Source organism: Cyprinodon tularosa, unplaced genomic scaffold (assembly GCF_016077235.1).
Source record: "Cyprinodon tularosa strain WSP-4 unplaced genomic scaffold, ASM1607723v1 ctg8, whole genome shotgun sequence".
NCBI classification, from domain to species: Eukaryota; Metazoa; Chordata; class Actinopteri; order Cyprinodontiformes; family Cyprinodontidae; genus Cyprinodon; species Cyprinodon tularosa.
Genome location: NW_024039562.1, coordinates 2,619,291 through 2,642,240, shown reverse-complemented (window position 1 = coordinate 2,642,240; position 22,950 = coordinate 2,619,291). Strand labels below are relative to the sequence as shown.

General features: G+C 38.6%; 1 protein-coding gene across 2 annotated transcripts; it reads left to right on the top strand.

The window, feature by feature from the left end:
- The first annotated feature begins 1,575 nt into the window (after positions 1–1,575).
- Positions 1,576–22,942, top strand: LOC119774069 (proline-rich transmembrane protein 3). 2 transcript variants are annotated; one of them, XM_038271376.1, is made up of 4 exons: positions 1,576–1,781; positions 10,043–10,860; positions 11,923–12,231; positions 17,540–22,942. In XM_038271376.1, exons 2-4 carry the CDS (start codon positions 10,107–10,109, stop codon positions 19,528–19,530), a joined length of 3,054 nt encoding a protein of 1,017 aa, XP_038127304.1. In that variant the 5' UTR covers positions 1,576–1,781; positions 10,043–10,106; the 3' UTR covers positions 19,531–22,942. The 2 variants fall into 2 exon arrangements, with proteins under 2 accessions (XP_038127304.1, XP_038127305.1); XM_038271377.1 differs by lacking the exon at positions 1,576–1,781 and adding an exon at positions 7,390–7,411.
- The last annotated feature ends 8 nt before the right edge of the window (positions 22,943–22,950 follow it).

Genomic DNA, 22,950 nt, shown 5'->3' with positions numbered 1-22,950 from the left:
TAGACAGCTGGAGATGGGCCCCAGCACCCCTCGCCACCCCACTTGGGATTAAGTGTGTGAGAAAATGGATGGATGGAGTATTACAGATTGTATGGACACTGCAATGTAAGTAGAACAGGAAAGGAAAAACTGGAAAAAAAAAAAGAAAGAAAGATGAGATAAAAGGGGAGATAACGATAAAACCTCTTCAGTCTGCTTCATCGCCTGCAAAGAGATGTAAAAAGAACAGCACAACCAACGGATATAGTATAAGAGATACAATAAAGTAACACCTTGATACTATCGCTGAAGTTTAAGTAGTATTATTTAATCTGACTTGTAGGAGCTGTTTTTTACGGAAGCCGAGAGTGGTCGTGTATCTAAGATACTTTTTTACAGTGGTTTTCTCGAGAAAATAAGTTAATTTTCTCATTATCTAAAGATAATGTAAGCCGTTTTCTCGTGATAACGAGGTGATAGTTTTCTCATTAAAAAGCTGTTTTCTTGTGATATCGAGATGATTGGTGTTTATTAAAACTGATTGCATCATTCAACACGACGACAGCAGGAGAGGATTTATAAGTCATAGCAGTGTGTGTGTAATTCTGTAAATAATCCTGTGTTCAACTTTTAGGTAACGAGACGGCATTGATGGTTTGATGATTTGCTTCCACTTCTGATTCATCAGCAATTAGACCTATGCCTCCGCTGGTTTAGCGCCAAATGTTTTCTGAACAGCCCTGGTGTTACACCTGTAACAGGTATAAGAGTCATTAACCCCCAAAATGAGTCCTGATTAAATATTTTCATTGAAAAACAGTCATATTTGTTTCTACAGCATTCCATGCAATCCAATCATCCACCACGACCTGACAAGGAGAGAAAAGAAATAGGAAACAAAAAAAATATTATTTGCGCACACATGGTACCGTGTTATGCATAACCACTGGCACAGCAGGCATGGATAGACTGGGAACCAAGCGCTGTTGGCCAGCCTCATTTGTTACTCATACAGGTTAATAATCTCGTTAACGCGAGATATCAGTAACTGTTTTCTCGAGATAATTATCTCGTTATCTCGAGAAAACAATTGTTTGATAAGCCGTGATAACGAGATAGTTATGTTGTTATCTAGAGAAGACAAAGGACCAAAAAAAAGTTGGGTATGACTGCTCTAGGCTTCCGCAGTTTTTCATTCTTTTGCAATGAAAAAACACTGGCCCCACCCCGGCCCCCCTGGTAAATTTGCTCTTCAACCACCCCTGTGTGAGACCATCACTTCTCCCAACAAACTTAAATTATATCCTGGATGTTATTCATAGTTTCTGTCATATTGTATAACATTTCTGCTGTTATTTGTACATCACTGTTGTCTGAACATTTTAAGTTTTCATATATTATTAATAATGTTTTCATTCTCTAATGAACAGTGCACATGTATTTTATGGCAGTGTGTATGAACAGGTAGATGAATGATACTCCTTCAGTCTTCGTCAGCTGTTGCGTAAGAGCCGTATCAGGCTGTCGGTTGGTAGGTAAGGCAGTCGTGCTTATCCGCTCGTGAGAAAAAAAAAGTGAGAGGGCGGGTGCGATGTGGAGAGAGATGAAGAGGACGGAGGGGGCGGATATCTCCTCAGTAGCTCGTGGTTCGGGATGAGGCGGCGGCAGTAGAGGACAGCTGAAAGCAGAGGAGCTTAAATCTATGCGAGGAGGACCTTATTCTCCACCATTATCACCTCAGGTGTTCACCCTCCAGCTTGCCGCAGCGAACGCCATCGGAGAGGTTCCCAGTTTTGCTGCAGGTAGGTCTTGGAGCCACCGACAGTTGCGTAGCAGCCGCTATGCAGGGATCCACTGCGCATTGACGCAGTGACGCTGCGTTCACCTGAGCCGCGCGACTCACCGTTCAGGTTCAGGTTCACACGCCAGGGTTTCACTCAGCCTGGATTGATTATTTATTAATTTTTTCATATTAATCTGATCTCCTAATTAGCTGTAGCCGAATCTCCATCCCAAAGGGCGATGAGGAAAGGCTCAGACAATTTTCCAGCGTTTGTTGTGCCGCAGAAGCGCCGCGCTGTAACGTCACCTGAGCGCTCCAGTATTAGTGCAAAGTTAGGAACACCTTCCAAAGTCTAAAACAACTGTGTTTTTGGTTCGATAGAAGGAAATCAATCGTTGGTGTTTATTTTTAGTCACATTATCAATTAATTGATTTGCTTTAAAAAAGGACAGTGTATAATCATGGAGGATCAGAAGTGCTTTAATGCAATAAATCAACAATCCTATAACTATAACATGGATTTAGACTACAATAATTATTTGTCATTGATTATCTGGTTTTATATATATATATATATATATATATATATATATATATATATATATATATATATATATATATATATATATATATATATATATATATATATATATAAATAAATTAGGTGATTTCATGCAGACCAGGGCTTTTCCTCATCTGTCATTATTTGCAATCAGAGACAAGGGGCAGGGCTACCATTACCATAGTCAAATTTATTGGTCTGAAGCAGATGTTTTGGGTCTTTTCAAACCATTTATGTGGACACTTTAACCCACAAAGGTCAACATTTTGGCAGATTCTTCTTTTTTAATTATATAATCCTTTTAGACAACATTTAAATGTTGTCTAAATTAAATGTTGTCTTAAACATTTAAATCACATGCTTAGTATTTTATTTTATTTGTTTGCACAGTTCTGGCCATGTGATCGAATAAGAATCTCTTTACTTTAAATGTATCTTATGACAATCCCTGTTTGGATACGATTTAATTTCATTCATTTGGAGCTTTTAATTAGACTGAATGAAATATGAAGCAAAAGATCTTACACTGAGCAGTTTTATAGTCCACTGAAAAATGGGAGAGTCCTGACAGATCTCCTTAATTTGAAAGACAACCAGCCTACTGTAAAAGATTTTTAAGAGGTTAGGTAACATTTACCAGCTGTTTTGAAAGAATTTCAACTGATATTGCAAGTAGAGCAAAACTGAAAGGGTGTAAACAGGACAAGGATGACTTGTGACTATACTGTACCTCAGTACTAATTGCCATATGCAAGGTTAATTTCACTGTCTTAATAGTTTGAAAGACATTTTCTCTAGCAGGAAAAACAGATAATAGTTGTTTTTTTTTTTTACAGGAGATATAATAAACTGCCTGGAACAGAAATGCTAAATATGCAATGAAAAAAATGTTATTGTTTCTAAGAGAATAAGTTACAGGCAGTCGTAAGGGTGCAGATTCATAAAATGATATCAATTTTAAAAAAAATAAAGAAAGAACATGCATCATAACGTTAAACTTTTAACAAAAGAATAAGGTTATAGATTTCTTGAAATTATTAATCATTAATTAAAAGCAGCAAACATTTTAATCAAGTTCTTTTATGGCTGAAATATGGACTAAGTTTGGGATTTTTTTCAGCTAACACTTCATTTACAGACAAGTTGTTTGAAAGCACAACATAAGTTTATTGCATCCAGCTGCAACAGTGTTAGATTCTGGGTTTTAAGCAGAGCTGTGGTTAACTTTCTGTAGTCTGCAAAGTTTATGACTTACGATGCCTGTAATTTGTGTGACAGAAAGTGTTTTGTGGCTTAGCGGGATGTAAGAGTTGTCTCAATAATAAAGCAGCTATTTTTCAGGGTGGGTTTTTGGTAAGAAATGTAGGAGCTAATTAAAAGATTTCAGAGTTTCTGCTGAACTTTAAATGGTTTACAAATCATATCATTTGACTTAATTATGCCTCCAGTATATTTTGATTCAAATTAATAACCTTTTTTATGAGTTTAAGACATAAAAGAGAATAAAAGAGGAGAAATTTACAACCGATTCCAATGATAAAGGGAGATGTTGAGAATCAAAGGGTTGAAGGTTTATTCTCATGCATTTCCGCATGTATCTCTATGACCGTCTATTGCTCTCTATTAAAGTTGGTTAATTATTTGGTTGAAAAATAAAAAAATGGGGAAAGATGGTAGTGTCAGGTAAATGGAAAATCAGCTGATTCTGCCCTTAAAGCCTTTTGTCTGTGATTTTGTCTGATCACTAACATTAGAGGAGCTTTGATTTTTGTCACCTTTAACTGGAAAATCCTCCTCAGCAGTGATCGAAAACATATGTACAGTAACTGTTTCTGATGACTGTTCTTGCATCTTCTGTGTGGGCGATTACTTTTTTGACTCCGCCCAACCTTCCCTACAGAGGCACACACACGGCACAGAGAGGGGTCTTTACATGGATGGGTTCGGTCTGACGCATCTAGAAGTGTCATATGATCTCACCTGGAAAACTTTCTGGAAAACCAATTTTTCCAGGTTAAGAGCTCAAGTGTCTTGAGATCCTTGAGTGAAAGTTAATAAATTGATGGAAGGGTCTGTTTTTCTTATGTGATTTTTTTTTTTGTGGCAGTTAGATGATACAGTGGATGCTGCTTGCAAAATGTGTTTGTTCAACATGTGGAAATTTGTAACTGTAAAGCAGCGACCTCCCCTGTGACTCACATTCCAACACAACCACACATACTCCTTCTTTCCCTTTTCTTCCTGTTTCTCACATGCACAAATATTCACATACATTCACTTCCTAACTCTCCAGCCTCTCCACGTCCAGGATGCAGTACAAACAAGCTACACATCAAATCTGGCTGTTTGGTAAGCAGCCATGCAATACAGCCAGAAGCACATTGACACTCGGCATTACATCTACATTTCTGTCTTTGTATTTCCTAAAATAATTAAGGACATCTTTACAGTCCTTTTTACTTACATCGTGCTCCGTGTTTCTGCTAAAAGACTCTTTATTTTCTATAGCTTGAGTCTCAGTTTCTTTTTTTATATATATATATTTACTCCCTTTGCACATTTTTTCCTTCCATTACTCACAAATTTTCCTATACACTTTCTGAGAGCTGCCTTTATACTGACTAAAGAAATCAGTTCATGCATGCAGACACATGTGCTTCATCCCCATATTTTGTTTTCCTTTTGATAAGGTGAGAACATTGAATAATATTTATTTTTATTAATTGCCTGGTCTTCATTTATCATATTTAATGTGTTTCTACAGCAAAAAAGCATGTTCTTTATTAATAGTATACAAAATAATAATGATGTTCACAGTATGAGTAGCATGGATTAAGCAGTTACCATTTTGATATGTACTGACTGAATGTTTACACAGGAGTTGGTATGAGCTTCCCCTGTGTTATAACGATATGTACAAATACCAGATTTTGCTTTGAGACTGAAAATAAATTTAAATAGGGACTGAAAATGAAACAAAAATATGGAACATACTATATAAAGCTCTTCAGTAAAACAAAAATTAAAAAACAGTAATCCTTAAAACTGTAAAAAAAAAAAAAACAGTTTATTTAAAACCGCGTATGTTGGCCGCTTAACCCAGGAGGGTCTTTACTATAATTGAACTGCCATTTTAGTGATAATTTTAGCACTTACCGGTATTTTGTTATTTGGATTTTAACACAAACTTGACATTAGAACAGCCAGGCTACAGCATCATGAAAACAGACGAGCCACTTGTAAAGTGTAGTTTTAAAACCATAGTACCTCAATAAGAGGGACAGTTGAGCTCTTTTAGTTGCAATGGCAAAATTGGTTGTTTTTTTAAAATCCTTTTTCACAATATTTCTGAAGTGATTTGTTTGTCTGTCTTTGAATTAAATCACAAGTGTTAAGTCTTTAAGGCAGCTGACCGGCTGTGTGCAGCAACGTTACTGCATATCAAAGACCACTCCAACCACCGTGGTGCTTTCCTTAGAGTCCTCTTAAACTCACTTAACACCAAAAGAAACATTGTGTTGTAGAAAAGTTAAGCAGTTCTGAAAGCATTGATTTAAAAAAAAAAAGCATGTTGTACCTTGGTGCTTGTTACTAGCTAATGCCTCACATGAGCCTAAGCATTAATGTTTTAGTTCTTGATTTTATTGGGCTTTAACCATTACAGTCAAATAAAAACATACGGTACATTGTTTTAATTCAGCTACATAAAGTATGTAATTCTTGAAAAAGGGACAAACTCTTTAAAGTACTGGGAAACTTCAATAAATCATTTGGTTTCACAAATGAAATATTTTAACAAAAACCTTCAACATAATTTACTTAATTGTACTTCTTGGAAATGTTACCTGTTAAAATCTGAAATGGCACTTTAAAGAATACAATAAATCTGTATCCTCCAGAAAAACCCTGATTGGTGCATTTCTTTTCTTTTTTTTTTTTAATTGGTTAGAAAATAAAACGTATGACTACTACTACAACTCATGAAGAAAGTACATCCGTGTAAATTTTTTATATCAGTATTGACAAATGTAATACCTTAGTGCTCTTTGCTCGTTTTTTTACACAGTTAAGATTAAAATAAATGAAATTTGAATCATCCTGATGCATGTTTTCTGTTCAAGAATTTGGCCTGTTATTGCTGCAGCTGTAGTTCCAATGTACCCAATTTAAGGAACAGAACTAAAACAGTACTAATCTTTGACGAATGAAAACAAGCCTGGACCCTTGATAGAATGACACAGAGGTCAGGGAAACAGCAGGCAGTCACCAAATTGCCATCTGCAATTGCCAAATTGCATTTTAATCAGGAACCATCTGATCAATTACTACGTAAACAAGATTCCAGCTATGACTGGCTCTTGTGTTCGTCAGTACTCTATGTACTCTGTGCCTAGAAAACTTAATGGCGCGCACAACCACACAAGAAATCTAAACCATACTATTGATGACAGGCATTTGGATCAGCCTTAGTAAAGCAGAGTTATCCAAGTCGGTGCACAGAGAGAAGAATCGATCAAATCAGTGGAAACGTTCCCCTGCCAGAATGTCTGGATTCTGGAAAAGAGAGTATGAATTTTTTTCAGGAAAAAGGGAGTTCCTGCAGAAACCTCACTGTGTGTGCCCCACCCACATCCAACCCAACCATTCCCATATGCACACATACACATACACACACACCTCCCAGGTTTCTTCTGGAAAGTTTGTGCGTTCACTCGTCATATTAATGCATGAGTTTGCAGACATGACATCACTGCTGCAGCGATTAACTGATTAGTAGCAGCTGCTGGTACATTTACTCATGTTGTATAACAATCAGGTCCATACCGTGAGTTTATAGTAATCTTCAGATTGCTGCCTGCTACTGTACAGCTGGATATTGGCGACGGGCATTTCCTGCAAACAAGGCAAGCATTGTGCCAGAGAGAGTGACGACATGCAGACAACATGCTCACCACATTACATTTCAAATGCAGAGTGAAGTGTTCAGGCCCCCTCTCCCAAGGGCTTTAGAAGATAAAAATACTCAGGCCGTGCACCCATCTGCTGTCCCCCCTGCAAACGGTCTCAGAGGAACATAACTTCTATTTGTGAGTCTATGTGTGTGTGTGTGTGTGTTTTAGTCATCGTTTAAGGGATTCTGGCTGCAGCATGCACAGATGTGTCAAAGACGCGAGAATGAATGATGTTTGCTCAACGGTTTGCTGAAACAGACAGGAAAGGCTAATGTTTTTGCAAAAGGATTTTTAACCATTTTTCTTTCAAATTCAAACAATTTGAAAGAGCTGTGCCTCAAACTGAATTTTCTCTATTTATATCAGTCCAGTGGACCAAAACATTCCCGTTGCTTCTGCTATGTTTAGGTTCTGGATCATTTGAGCAACTGAATCTTTACTAAATCTTACTTGGTTAAACTCAACAATTATTATTTGTTGCATGTGCATATTCCAATATTTCTGCACATAATCTTGCACTGAATAATTTAGATCTTGCTAGAAGAATTGTATCAAACTCCATTACCAAATTACTGCTTGTTATGAAGCAGCTTCTCTTTTTATTTTACATTACTTCCTTGACAGAATTGATCAAACCTGTTCAACCTGTAGCAATAGTTTCCATGTGATTACCTCACTTTTATGACCTCTCATCTTCTTTTGTTTTTGTCCGTTTTTAGTCATGGGTTGATCCCATTATCCTTATCTTCTGTACTATATTTGCCACCCTCCATGCTTCTCTTGGTCCTAATTGTATCACTGAAACCCTCACCGATTGCCTCGTTGTGACCTCTATTGTCAGCCTCATCACATCAAGCCTCTTTCACCTTCTCCGCCTCTCCATCTTTACTTTCTCTCCCTATTCCTAGTCTTTTCTAAAAATTGCCCCCATGTTTCTAAATTCTTGTTTTGCCTCCCTGCTTTTTTCTTATTCTGTCTCTCTTCAATATGGATTTTATTTACCTTACTGAGCTGTGTAGCTTTAAAAGGTTGTAGTAGAAGAAAAGAAAAACAGGATGCCATGATTGAAAATGGTAGAAAATGTGGTTGCTGAAATGAGAAAAAAATATAAACATTCAGGCTACTGTGAGTGGGTGGAGAGTGAGATATTCTAACACTTGTATTCCTGTGTGGACTATTTTTCACTACTTGTTATTGTTGTCTTAAAGCATATGCAGTTCTATGAATATTCTCTAAACATGAGATTTACATTTTCTGAGCATTTGTTAAGAATTTCAAGATGGATTATTCTTGTATACACATAGCGGCTCAAACACGTTTTCCATTTATTGACACATTTCCTCACACCTTAAGGCTGTTTAAGAGCCTTGGGTACATGTGCAAATCCTGGTGTGTAACTGCAGTAACATTGCTGAGGTCTTATCATCATGGATTTGAATGGAAGCAGGGTGAGTCATTCGCAGCAGAATAAAATCTCCCATAGGTCCTGATTTCTATTTTCTGAATCCCCCCATCTTCTGGTTTAGCTGAAGTTGTAGTTTGTGCCAGATTTGTTCCCAGAGGTTACCTCCCACTCTGAGTCGTCTGGAGAAAATGATGTTGAAGAATGGTGTTGAGGGATTTATCTAGCAGCTGTTTGGTTAGAACACTTACACAATCCTCAGGTGTCTGGGGGAAGCAGTTTCATGTCACCTGGCTCCTGCCCTCATGACTCAGATAGCTTCCAAAGAAGCCCTCCTACTAAGAAGGAACCACACAAAAGACATGTGGTGAAGAAAATCTTAATATTTTCCAGAAGACATTTCCAGGCACAATATGATGAAAACGTTATTTTACCCATCTGTCATCAAAATAAAACCATCTGTGACTCCCATCATTTCGATTTGGTCTATCATTTTATCATTGGAATTGCACAGACGACCTATTTTCAGGGGTACATTTAAAAAATAAATTGTACTGATAGTAATGTTGAATTCCTTTACACAGTAAAATAAACAGACAAACTTAAAAATGACACTTTGATGGTGGCAGTTTGGGAATATAAAGAAGATCTTATCTTGAATTATTGCAACACTGCAGTTGACAGCACTTTTTTGAACTCTTGTAAAGGTTTTTTTCGAGGGCAGAGGTAAATGGGGAGGTGTTAAACTGTCTTATAAATCAAAGTAAGGCTTAGCAAGAAGAGATTGATTCCCTAAGTCGGGGTTGTGACCCCTCTTGGGGTCCTTGATCAACTTATATGGGGTCTTGAGGTCCACTAGAGAAATTAAACTATGCAATAAAAATTTATTTTAAAGTGCTTAAAGATAAGAAATCCTTACTTAAAAATGGACAGAACTTTCTAATATAATAGCACTTTTATTTTTATTTAGTTCATAGAAGCTAAGGAAGGTTGGGTTGTGTATTGACTCTAGTATCATTTTGTGGGTCAGAGGATGAAGTTTGGGATTCTATGCCCAAGAGAATGTAGATTCTTCTTAATTTTACTTCTCAAGTTTAACAGCATATCTAAGTCAGACAGGTGCCATGACAGAAACTAAAAGCTCCAAACAATGTGGAAAATGTAAGCATCATTGCTGACCACTCTTAAGCCTTTCTTTTATCTGCTGAGAATTATTCCCTCTGTAAAAAAAAGATTTTTCTTTACTTCTTTAAGTGGGGCATTATACTTTTGCGGGAAATACGTACACAGGATACGTCTTTATTCACCTGATTCAGGAATATTTTCTGCTTAGTAATGGTGTATTCTTTTTTTTTTTCCAACAGTGGAAGAATGGTGTAACAAATAGGCCAGGAATCCCAGAAGGACAATTTTACTTCCTTTTTGAATATGGCTCCCAAGTCATTCCTGTTCCAGGCTTTGGTTCTCCTTTTCTTCAAGTTTTCTGCTGCACAGACCATCATCGGTTCCTCCCCCTCCTTCACAGCCCTTAATCTGCCAAGTAACTCCCCTTCACCTACCAAGCAGACCATTAGATTCTGGCCTTCTTTGCCCCCAAGAGGGCGCAGTGATGTTGCCATTAGAGTAACAATCCGGGAGTGGTTTACAGTTTTGAATGCGGTGGAACAGGGTCAAAGAATGATCCATCCAACCACACAGTTCAACCCATCTTTAATATTTACACTGCCTCCACAGAATCTCAGCAGGGGGCACATTTCAACCCACCCAACTGCTTCAAGGCCCAGGACTGACACAGCCAGTTTGGCATTGAGAAGAGCTTTAAAAAGGGAAGAAGCTTTCACAAAAGGCCCAACCCCACCTTTACCCACTTTGGCGTCCCTTGGAGGGCATTCAGAAAAGAGATCAAACACAGACACAGAGGATGGTGATTCACAAGGGCTGGGATCAGGCAGAGCTCCAACAGAGACATCAGAGAAGGTGAAACCAACTGTTCTTCAGCCAACAGATGCTGAGGAAATGGCTCAATATCGACCACAGGCACAGACCATGGTCTCCGATGTAACAAATGAAGAAACTCCATCCCTGGAGGATCAGAATGCCAAGACTCACCTATTTGGGTTGACAACAACCAGTGTAACAACTACAACAGCACAACAAATGACTAAGACAGCAGAATTAACTGGTAAGATATTCAATGGTAAAACAAACCTTTACACCCACCTGGCTTTTGATGTTCCCTCTTTGCTACCAAAGAGGCCGCTTTAAGCTGTAGACTGTAGTTGACCGGTTGTGTAATTTGGTGCTTATACATTAGAAAAAGAGGAGGTCTGAGCCATCAGGAAAGACCTTGATCATGCTGACCAGTTTAAGGGTAAACAGTGGAACATGGAAGAATATATGATGCAGTGTTTTCAGTTTTCTGGTTCAGCTAGGATTTACATCTCCTTAAAGCCGGGCATATACTGTGTGATTTTTTTCAATTGTTTTACGCAGCTACAGCTCACACTGTACGACGAAATTGCAGGGTTTCATAGTACAGTGTAAGTTCACAGCTCACGATGTATGTGCAGCATGACGCTCTGATGCGATCTACCTGCTCACACTCTACGTTTAAAAACCACGTCGGACTCAGCTCTGCACTGAGATGGCGCTACTAAGGCTCGTCTATCCGAAAGACAAAAGATTAGAAGAGGCATAGGAAGCTCACTAGAGTGAAACATGCTGCAAATGTGGCTACTACGGTCGGTCCATTTTGCAAAAATAATTCCATTTCATTAGTACCCCGCCATGCTTCTGTGTTTTCATCTGACAGGAAGAAGAAGAATCGTTGTTTGCGCATGCCCACTGAGCGATTTGCCCACGACGCCCGACTGCAAATCAAACATGTGATTTTCTCCCGAACTCACTATTCCTGATCGGAGGGGGGGTCGTGAGAGGCTGATCGCCCCTTTTTACCCCCTGTACACTACACAACGCACGATCAGGCTGAAAAATTAAAAAATTCTTGCAAGACTGGACAGTCGGCCTGAAAAAGGCAAAAAAATCACAAAGTGTAAGCCTGGCTTAACTAGTGAGTTGGATCAAATTTCAACTAACTACCAGAGGAATGGCCACTAATGACAATGGCTTCTGAAAACTAGAAAAACAAAGTAATGCGACTTGATGTTGGTGTTTAATGTAATTTTGGAGTTGAAATTAAATGTAACTAAAAAAATTTTCAAATATGTTTCTCTTCCATTTCTAGGTAAAGTTGCTGCTGATCCTTCCTCCACTGACAGATTTCAGCCAAAGCAGGCCTCCGATGCCGTGACATCTCCCAAACCCACATCTAGCTCTGCTGATAAACCGCCACAGATTGCAGAACAACCTGTCACCATCAAAAGCCAAGTGGGTCCAAATCCAAACATTTCAATGGAACAAGAAACCCACACGTCTACAATTGCTCTTCCAGCTACTACTCTAGAGGCTGGCTCGACAGCTCCAACTCAAAGCATCAAAACAGCAGAAAAGGGGAGAGATACATTGAGTACTACTGTGCAGTCACCAAGGAGAGGTAAGAAAAAAGAAGCCTGTGTTCTGCCATGACTACTTTCAGAATTTCCTCTGATCATTTAGAGAATAATTATTTATACAGCTGGGAGTTTTTTTTCTTTTTCTTTTTTTTTTTTGGAAACGGGCTTTAAAGGAGCAACAAAGGAGAGAAGATTTTCCATAGAAATAGAGGCTTAAGTTGTGAGGAGTCAAAACAGTTGAAAGCATGAACAGGAGGTTAGAATAAGTGGGTGTGAGGGATAACAGGAAAACAAATTGTAAAGAGAGCAAGGAAGCAAATAAGGTCTGAGAGAAGTAATGCCAATGAGAGTAGTCAGTGACGGTGAAACTGGTAGAAGAAAGATGCTGAGAACAGAGTGGGGATAAAATCCAGACGAAAACAAAAGATGAAGGGAGCCAAGACAGGGAAAAATAAACAGAGAAAGGAAAGCATTACATATGGAGCACAAAAGTCAGTCATAGCACATTTAAAGGGAAGCATTACTGTGAACATAACCATGCTTTTGTTAGCCTGGCATTTTTACAGCTGCTTTTTAGCTTGAAGTTCAGCACAGTCAGAATCAGTGTCCCCCTTCACAACACACAGGTCAGCTTGAGGCACTGGAGCATGAAATAAATATTCTAGATGTCTTTTTATCTTTTAATGGGAACGACAAAATATGAATGATAGACATAAAACATGGTAACTTTGATTAAAGCCGGGCACACGCTGTACGATTTTTTTTTCCCCTTTTCAGGCTGACTTTCCAGTCGTGCGAGAATTTTTCAATCGGGCCGACTTTCAGCCTGATCGTGTGTCTTGTAGTATACAGGGGGTTACGAAGGGCGATCAGCCTCTCACGACCACCTTCCGATCAGGAATCGTGAGGCTGGGAGAAAATCAAACACGTTTGAAATTCAGTCAGCCATCATATGTTGGTCTTGGGCAAATCACTTAGTGGGCATGCACAAACAAGGATTCTTCTTCTTCCTCTCAGATGAAAACACAGAAGCGGGGTGCTAGTGAAACAGAATTATTTCTGTAAACATTACAGACCGTAGTCGCCACGTTTGCTTGGCCATGTTTTTGTCCAAATACATCGTCGACTTTTCTTTTTATGGCTTTCAGTCAGAAAATTGCACAAACAGCCAAGGCAGCGCGTTTCACTCTAGTGAGCTTCCAATTTCTCTTTTACTCGTTTGTTTTCTGGATAGACAAGTCCGAGTAGCGCCATCTCACTGTGGAGCTAAATCCGACAGTGTGAGCAGGTAGATCACATCAGCGCGCCGGGCTAAACATACATCGTGAGCTGTGAACTCACACTGTACGACGCAACCCTGCGGTTTCGTCGTCAAGTGTGAGCTTTAGCAGCGTGCAACGATTGAAAAAAATTAACAGTGTATGCCCGGCTTAAGTCCAACACACCTGAATCAAATGGCTGTTACCTCATGTTAAAGATAGGCTCTGTGGATGCACCTTGAAGCTCTATCTCTCCGGTTCTTTTTCCTGAAATAGATAAATCGGAACTAACTCTTTAAATAAAACTTCATAACTTATATGTATTAAATAACCAGGAGACATGACAACAGATTCTGATAGAAATTGTAATGTTACTCAGATCAGAGAAATTCCTCAGAATGTACAGAAGGCAGCTGCTCACCCCTGGGCTCACCTCTCAGGAAGTGGCCCCGATTAACAGTTAAAAAGGCATTTTATACATCTCCAGTCTGCCACATCATCACATTGTACATCATACACGTTAGCAGATGAGTAGACATCCATGGCTATATTACACTTTGTTCTTAGCTGAGGGACACCACTCTCAATCCATTTCCAAATCTTTGCCATGTACAGAATGAAGATTATAACTGTATATCGGGACAGAATAACTGTTTCAAGTAGATAAACTATTGTGGAAAACATCAGTTCTGACACGCAATAGGCAGCTAATATTAAGGTCTAATAAACTCACACATCATCAATAAAATTTTTCCTAACACTCAGTATGCAGCTGATTTTTTAATAGGGCTGTAAATAATCTAATTACTTGACTAAGGCGTGTTGGATAAACGGCACATCTAAAGTTTGCAGGATGCCGGCTCTCAGAACTAGGATTTACCACCTTTGCTTTATCAGAAAGTTTACCAAATGTTTCAGCTTTTCACTTCACAAGCAGCAGTGACAGATCTGTGATCATTGGTTCAGTGTATGAACACTTATACCTGATCAGTGAAAATGGTTATAATTGAAATGCAGACAGCATCAATGAGTTGCTTTACTTTTTCTTTAAGCACATTTTTTTTTAAATCACTAAGGTATAGCATAAATCCGTTCTGCCAGTCTTAACTTTCTGAAGAGGACCTAAAGACCTCATAGTTGTTGATTGATGAACCACAGTGGCTTTAACAGACATTTAGTATGTGACATATTAACTTTTATTATATTAAAAGAGGAACACCCGTTGATCCTACATGTTTTTACTGTTATGCACATTGTGATACATTGACTTAGAGAAGTTAACAGATAACATTCTCCTTAATTCAGTTTAACCTTTCAAATATAAAACATCCAGAATCAAATTTTTTCCCCTTATGCTCTAAAATCTATAAAAAAAATTCAAATAGCTTATTAGTTGGACTATCCTATTAAGCCTCCCTTTAATCCATTTAGCAAACAATTTCCCCTACTACAATTTTCTTTTAAACAGTAGTAGTATTAATGGTATTTTAGAGTGATGAGTGACACTGATTTAGTTTCTCCACTATGAATATCTCTGTTTTCTGACATTATTGCTTTGATTCGTCGTTCTTGGAACCAAGGGTAAAGTTAAGTATGCCTCTTTCAGCCAGCTGACTGACAGTGTGTAGCAACAAGTGGGAGAGGGGAAGTACTAAGTCACTCTGCTGCACACACTATCTGGTATTTTATTTAAAGGACTTTGAATGAGAGGAGTTATTTGAGTGAGAGGTTTGGGCCTTCATACCAGTAACTGGATAATGGATGGAAAGATTGAATCTCTCCATTTAAGATGTTTCACAATAAGACTTGTTACTATTTCCTTGATGCAAACAATTCTTCTTCAGTGTCATTCTTAACAAGACTGGAAAGTTGGGAAATATATATTTGTATTTCTTTGTTTAAAGTGCTAATTAACCTCAAAACCAGATTAATATCTATTTTCATGAACTCGGAAGTTCTATGTTTAGTTCAATGTTTTTGTTTCTCCGTAATTAGCAGATGAAAGGCATTTATTAAGATATTGCAGGGATTGCAGCCTCTGAAAGGGGTGTACCATTTTGACCACCTGAATTAGGCATTGTGCAGTTAGAAAGAGGTAATGCTGAGAAATGGGAGTGAGGCAAAGTGAAGATTTTTTCCTCAGTTTAGAAACTCACAACATCCATGTTCAGAGCATGACCTAAATCTTATAATAACTGTTTTTTTTCTGAATAAACTAGTACATTTAGCCCAAACTGAAGTAATTATCATATGCAAAAATTTATTAAAAGTCTTTTTAGCATAAGAATCCTTGTCAACAGGTATTGAGCTACAGATCAAAGTCTACAAGATCAAATTAGCTATCAGATCGTGGTAACAGACTTATAATGTTTAAGTGTTATATAGTATTTTGGTGGGTGTCCATATGTTTGACTATGTTTAACAGGGTAATTCATTGTTTTTTTTGTTTTTTTTTATTTCCTGGCATGAGAAGAAGTGCTACTTTTAAAGGGAAATCAGAAGGGTTGGGGTAAGCGTAAGTGTGCCCAGCTGTGTAACACGATCGGCACATATGGAATGTGTCTGGATCTCATTCCTGTTTGGAAAAAAAAAGTCTGACGGGAGGAAGTAAAACATACCTTTATGTAAATAAAGAAGCGTGACTGAGATGTGTATGTAGAGCTCTTATTTTGTGAGGCCAGGGAGTGTGTCAATGAAAAGAGGGAGAGAACTGTGGGATAAAATGTGTGGGAGTGAACCATTTATCACTCTGTCAGTTTTATTGAGGTCTTCTGCCGGGCAAAGAGAACTTGAAGTGACTAAAGGTTTGAGAGTCTCTCATTCAGTTTTAAAAATGGGTAAAGATGATTTACTATGAACCCATCTAGAAATATATTTTCAAGTCCCTCTTTCTTTGCATAGTCAGTATGTCTTTTGTTCCTGTTAAAAGCTAAAACTAAAAATCTGAGCACTAAATATGATCATACAACTGGGTGTTTCCGGGTTTTCCAGTTAGATAAGGTGGTAAGCTTTGTGCAAACAGGAACATGAGCCATAATGAGCAAATTAAACAGAGATATGCAAATTTGTCCCATGTGGCAGGCTGGTAGTCGCTGTGTGTGAGCAGAGCTGGCCTGATTCAGATTTATTGTGACACTGTGCTGGGTTGCATTATAAAGATGTTCTTCTTAATTATATAATCCCAGTTAAGCCACACAGTGACAATGAACTTCAGATGAGTTTATGAACAAGGTATAATATGAATTTGTCAAATAAGTGCAAAAAAAAATATCGGTTTAATTGTTTTATCTTCAGTTATGTGATTCCAGCTTATCAAACATCCCATTTTTGTGTTTATCTTTGGTGTATCATACAAAACAAAAAAGTTGTTATTGACACAGATGGACAGATTCTGTGGTTTTGATTTTGATTTTTCTCATTTGGCCAATTATAACTCCCTGATATAAGCATGCTAATAAATGGAATGAGCAAGAAAAGTAGTTGAAGCAAATAAGAAATAATTTAAATATTCTTTTTACATGATGCAGGTATTTGTATTTCTGACAAAAAATTCTATACCTTAACATTTAAGTTAAGAGATTTTGTCAAATTGCAACCACAATCTTCAGTTTTCTTTGAGTATTTTTCTGTGAAAAATAAATACAAACATTATCAGTAAACAGAAATGTTACCCTTTTTTTTTACTTTTTCTTAAATAAATAAAATCTGAATTCCTAATGTCTATATGTCTATATCCCCCTAAATAATTTGTTGCTCCCTTTCACAGCAGCAGATTTTGAAGGACAAATACCAATATCAGGGTCATTCATAAACCTGTTGGAGGCATTGGTGAAGGTAAAACTTCACCACAGCCTCAAATATTTTCTCAAAGCAATGCACTTTGGACCATCAGTGGTTCATTTCAGTTGAGTTAACTCACCAAAAGAAAAGGCTTAACAGATGTATTTAATCATGGGGAGCTGAACCCCTCCAGTGGCTCTCGGTGGTACTTCATTATCTTCTTTCACTTGTTCTTTCACTTTTAGATCGTTAGATCTCTCACAGTAGTAGTTTAAAAAATGACTAACCAAAGTCCTGTTCTCCCTTTCAGGGGTCTCTTCACTCCTTACCACCAGTGCCATTCCTGTGATCCGACCCAGATTCGGCCCAACGTACCAGGAAGAGAGGAACCGCTCTCTTCTTCTGGGACATCCTCAACAAGCTCCGCACTCTACTTTTATTCCAGCTCCATCTCAGAGTGGAAATCCCCCTACGAATGGCACACTTCTTCACTGGGGTGATTTGAGCCACACATTGGCTTTTGCATGGGAACTGCATGTCTACGGGACAGCAAGTCTCTTTCTGCTCCTGTTTGCTGGAGCTGCCCTCGGCCTGACTCTGTCCCCCGGAGCTAACTGTCCTCATCGTGGAGCTCTTGGTCTTGCGAATGCTCTGTTATTTCTGGCTGGAGGCCTTAGAGCAGCTCTGTTCTTTATTGACCCTTATGGTACGAGAGGTCTCCTCCCTCGCCCAGCAGTCACAGCCCTCTACAACCTGCCTCTTCACCTGCTGGTATGGGCTCAAGCTTCCCTGGTACTTCTTGCACTAAGGGTACCAGGAATCACTGTTTTACCTTCAACCTTAGAACAACCCCCGTTGGTTGCTGTGCTCACTGTGTTGCAGTGTACACTGCTGTTAGCTGCTGATCTGTTGTCTCCAGCTCTGTCTCCTGTAGTGCCCGTCACCCTACAGGTCCTGTCCTTATGTTGGGGCTTAGGGCTGTCTTTTGGCTATCTTTGCTACGTATTTCCACGTATACGTTGCCCTGCTCTTCCTCATCCCGGTGTTTCTGTAGAGGCTAGGAGGAAAACTTGGACCGGGAGCCAAAGAACAGGTGTGATTCTGGGAAAAGTGCTAGCCATCTGTGCAGTGCTTGGAGCATTGTGCTGTGGTTTGCATGTCCATGCTACCTTGTGGCTGTATGGACTGTTAGGAGACTGGAGACGCTTCAGCTGGGGTTGGTGGTTGGTGCATTTCTGTGCTCGGCTACTGGAACTGACGTGGGGCTTTTTTCTACTTCTTCTGGGTTCCTGGGTGTTCTGGAGACCTACGACATGCCGGGCAAGGGAGGAAGGAGGGCAAGATGGCCACACAGGGAACCTCCCATCTCCTGGTCAGTCGGAAGGCTCTCCTCAAAGGCATACCTGCTGGTCTAAAATAGTGCAGAGTCTGAGAGGAAAACCCTGCAGAAAGTCTGACAGTAATGGTGTTGGAGCAGGAGGAACAGGAGAGATGCCTAACAACTGGGCGGGACAAGAGCGACCTGGAGCTGATATCAGCAAGAGTCTTATTAGGAATCAGGACCATGAGCAGAACTCGGCACAGCTGCGCTCGATCAAAGACAGCAACCACGGACGTAACCACAGGGGCCACTCTGCAGAACGAGGTGTATCTGAAGACTCAACTGGCTCCCTGTTGAGACTGCAGACTTTGGGTCAGCCTCCACAGCGCTCTGTGAGTGGCAGTCTGGATCAGGACAGAGATACATCTCTGTCCTTCTATGAATTTGACCTGCGACCACCCTCCCCCATTAACCTAACTCGCAGCATCGATGAAGCTCTGCACAGAGAACACTTGCTCACAGGAGGGAGTCTGTTCCACCCTGTAATTCAGACTCCTTCTCCGGGCTCTGGGATCAGCCAGGAGCAGTGGCTTCGCAGAAACAGTGACCCTCAGCTGCTTTCTGAGAGCAGTGAAGCCCCAACAGAGTCCTCTATGCCTCTAGGGGGAAGTATTCTCAGCAGCGTACCCAGCAGGCAGGTGACTGCTCCCCCCACGCCATCCCATCAAGGTCACAGGTGGGGTGGGAACGCCATGGCTAGCGTTCCCTCATCGGTGTCCTGCCCGGTGTCGCTTCGTCCCTCCAGGACATCTACAGGGCATCTAGGTGCTGACGATGTGGACGACACGCGGCCGTTTATTACCCCAGACTCTGAAAGGGCAAGAGGGAGAGCAGGTAGACCTGTGGGTTCACGCAGTTACCTGGAGGTGAGCCGACATGACGACTCTGCAAGTTACAGCAGTGAAATTATAGACCTTTGAACCACATGATGGACATTAAGACCAATGACTGCACTTAAGATATTAGATCAGATATAGATCTTCAGATATAGATCTAATTATCATACCCCTTAACGTTGTTTTGGAAGGAGGAACTAGCATCACTGTAGGTTACTTGTGTTAACTTTTAACATAAAGTGAGACATTTTGGCACATTTATAAACTCCAGGTCACAACTGGTCACATTTCTGGGACTTTTTTTCAACTCTTGTATTTCCACTGCAAGAGCTGGTTTGTTTTTTCCTTGGTACCTAACATTAATGGAAATGGCTTAAAGAAATGGGTTAGCGAAACACTCACTTGCTTTGTTTGCTTCAGAAGACGAATCAATTCATTCTCTAACCAAAGCCATTTTTAGAGATTTAGACCTATATTGGAGATTTTACAGGGTTTCTCTTGTGAGGCACAAATTATATCTTGCACATTTCGTGTGTTTTTTGTTCTAAAATTGTGATGATTTTAGGTTTGATAGAAATAAGGCAGACTTCTGCTATTTAACTATTTGAAGTGTTTAAATATTAGAGTAGATCTAGAGTAGCCACTGTGAAATACTTCCAACTTATGGGTAAAGCGCATTGTAGTGGCAAGTTTGAAAACAAGAGGAAATGGTATTTGTTACGATGCTAATTCCCACTAGCAGAACATAGCAAAAACAATATATTTCTCTCTTTCAGATAAATCTAAACACAAAAGTAAATGTTTCTGAACCCGATATTTTAAAGCACTTATTTTAATGCTGGTCTAAAGACAAACAATAATCAGAATCTCTTAGTTTATACATTATACATACATTTTGACTAAACACAACCATAGTGGATTCTGGACTTTGGGTTAGCTCTTAGCTCTGTAGAAAATTCAGCTTTAGAGGATGCTCTTGTTTATTATGACTGCAACTGGGGAAATTCCAACTTCCAAGAACAACTTTGGCTTCTCTCTTCTGCTCTGATCCACATCTGAGTAAAGTCTGAGTAGGCAGGTTGTTACAGGCTGTGTCACAATTGCACATTTCATAAAGTTTGGAGCAGATGTATTCATTTAGAAATTGTAGGGATGGGGACAAAATCCTCAATAATATTTTTGTTGCTGAAAATCTGACCTATTTGTGTTCTTGTTTATTTTTTGTTTTATCCAAAACTCTTGACCAAACACTTTGTGGATGTAGCAGAGGTCAGTCACCATTAGTAATGAAATATGATAAGAAAATAGGTTACAATGTTCAACTCCCCATAAAGATTGTCACAAAGGTCCCATTTATGTCCATGAAATAATTTTTACAGCATAACATTGGTTGTAAATTTTTTTTAGACTTTCTACTGTTTGCTTATGTCATGTAAAAATGTGCCATACATAACCATTACTGCTTCCTATGCTGTTGCTTCTCTAGGGTCGTAGCATTTGTATCATGATGACTCAACAGCAGATTAGAATACGTCTAAGCTCTTATCTTGCTGTTGCTGTTGTACTTGTTTGTTTTGTCTCGTAAGTTAAAGCTGGTTGCATAAAGATGCAGACAGTCACCGGAAACCAGAGATGGCTCACATGCTACTTTGGGTATATGGTGTTATTCCCTAATTAAACTTCCCCTGTGATCTCAGTGCATTTAATTATCTTATACTGCTGCAGAGCAATGCTTGTGGGATCAATAACATTTTTCAATGCCTAAGAGTGCATTTTTTGCAGAATCTGAATCAGATTTTTTAAAGAAATAGTTTAAAAATAATTGAATTATTTGATAATATGCTGCACAGCTTTGCAAGGCTGCAACACACATGACTGGCATGGCTTGAAGAACACCTATATTAGACCTAAGTCAGCAACAAAGCACTTATCTGTATATACTGAAGTATTATACAACTATAGTGTAAAGAAACAATGTCAAGTTATAATGTACAGATTGTCCTTTCTGTTGTTCATGAATAAAGTTGTGTTTGAGACCTAATCATGTTACTATGAGGGACATTCTAAAGCTGTATTGCTAAAAGCTCAGGTTGGAATCTTTGAGATCTGTCGGCTAAACTCAATTTCTATCAGAAATTGAGTTTATAGGTGATCAGCAATGCAGTTTTTAGTCTTAAGTCTTCTTTGAAACTTAAAATTTAACTTTAAGTAAAAAAAAAAAAAAAACAATAAAAAGAAGCTATTTTATTTTCTAATAATTTAAAGAAGTTATAGAAGTGCCCGTTTTGGACTTTTTTTTAAACCCCCAAACTGACTGATAGCTGAAATTTTTCAAATGATTTGGTGCCTTCGGCTGTACTGCAAAATAGGTGAAAAATGTCAACAATAAAAAAACACCCACTTTGGCAACTTTCTTACAGTATAATAACTGTAAATCAAGGTTTTTAAAAAATTCAATAAGTCAATAAACGCCTAGCTTTTCAAATTATATCTAATTTTAATTCAACTATTTAAAAAGGACTGCATATAATAATAAAGTTTGTTCTTTGACTGAAAGCGTTCATCTGGTGTTGAACCTCAAGACAATTTGGGGTATAAAGAAAGCCAGATTAAGAAAAATAAGCTTACTCTTTATTTTTGGCTTTGTTTTGTCAATATGTCTTCAAAAGTGTACATCTATTAAGTGTTCTAATAAAAGTTTGTGGAAAAATACTTTTAAAGACAGGATTTTCCCTACATGCATTCATCTGAGTGTTGGAAACTCATTTTAAAGGGTAAAAAAAAGCTTGATTTATAACTTTAAACATGAGTTAAAAAAGGATTCCAACCTGAGTGTGGATGCAGCTCATGAGCTGTGCTGATGACGAGGAGAAAGTTGTGAGGTAAACTTGGCTGAACTGAGATATTTAAAGGACCTCCTGAGCCCTGCATTGTTATGTTAGGGAAGGTTTTAAAATATACATGTCTATAAATAATGATAAAAATCTGTTGGATTTAGGTTCTTTCTATGTTTTTGGTATTAAAAAACTTGTTTGTTGAGCCATGTGCAGTCTGTTATTTCATATTAAAATGTTTCTGTTTAGTCACTGCATTTTGAATATGTACATTGTTAGAAAAAATACTGATTTTAATGAAATAAGAAAAATATTTGTCATAAAATCTAGTTACTGATGCCTTTTTTCCTCCGTAAAACTAGTTTCCTGGTTACTTTTGACCTGCAGAACCTCCCACTGATGTGAGATGTTTTTTGAGTTTTTTTGTTTACAGCTTTTTGTTGCTGTTGACATTCCAGTGAGCCGGTCTTATTTCACTGTATAAGAACTTATTTTACTATTGGCCTCCTCCTCCCTCAGGGTTGTCCCATGAAGCAGTATGTGCCATAGAAAATAACTGTCATGTATCCTGTTTACTTTGCTCATGAATTTTTTTTTCTTCCTGTATTATCTGCTGCTTTTCATATCTGGAGTTAAATAAAAACAAAGCATCTTCAAATGGGTATGATTG

Bases quoted from the DNA above. Each gene is read 5' to 3' on its own strand.
- LOC119774069 (XM_038271376.1), top strand. From the start codon at position 10,107: ATGGCTCCCAAGTCATTCCTGTTCCAGGCTTTGGTTCTCCTTTTCTTC. The intron at 10,861-11,922 runs GTAAGATATTCA...TTCCATTTCTAG, and splicing joins TAAGACAGCAGAATTAACTG to GTAAAGTTGCTGCTGATCCT. The intron at 12,232-17,539 runs GTAAGAAAAAAG...TCTCCCTTTCAG, and splicing joins TGTGCAGTCACCAAGGAGAG to GGGTCTCTTCACTCCTTACC.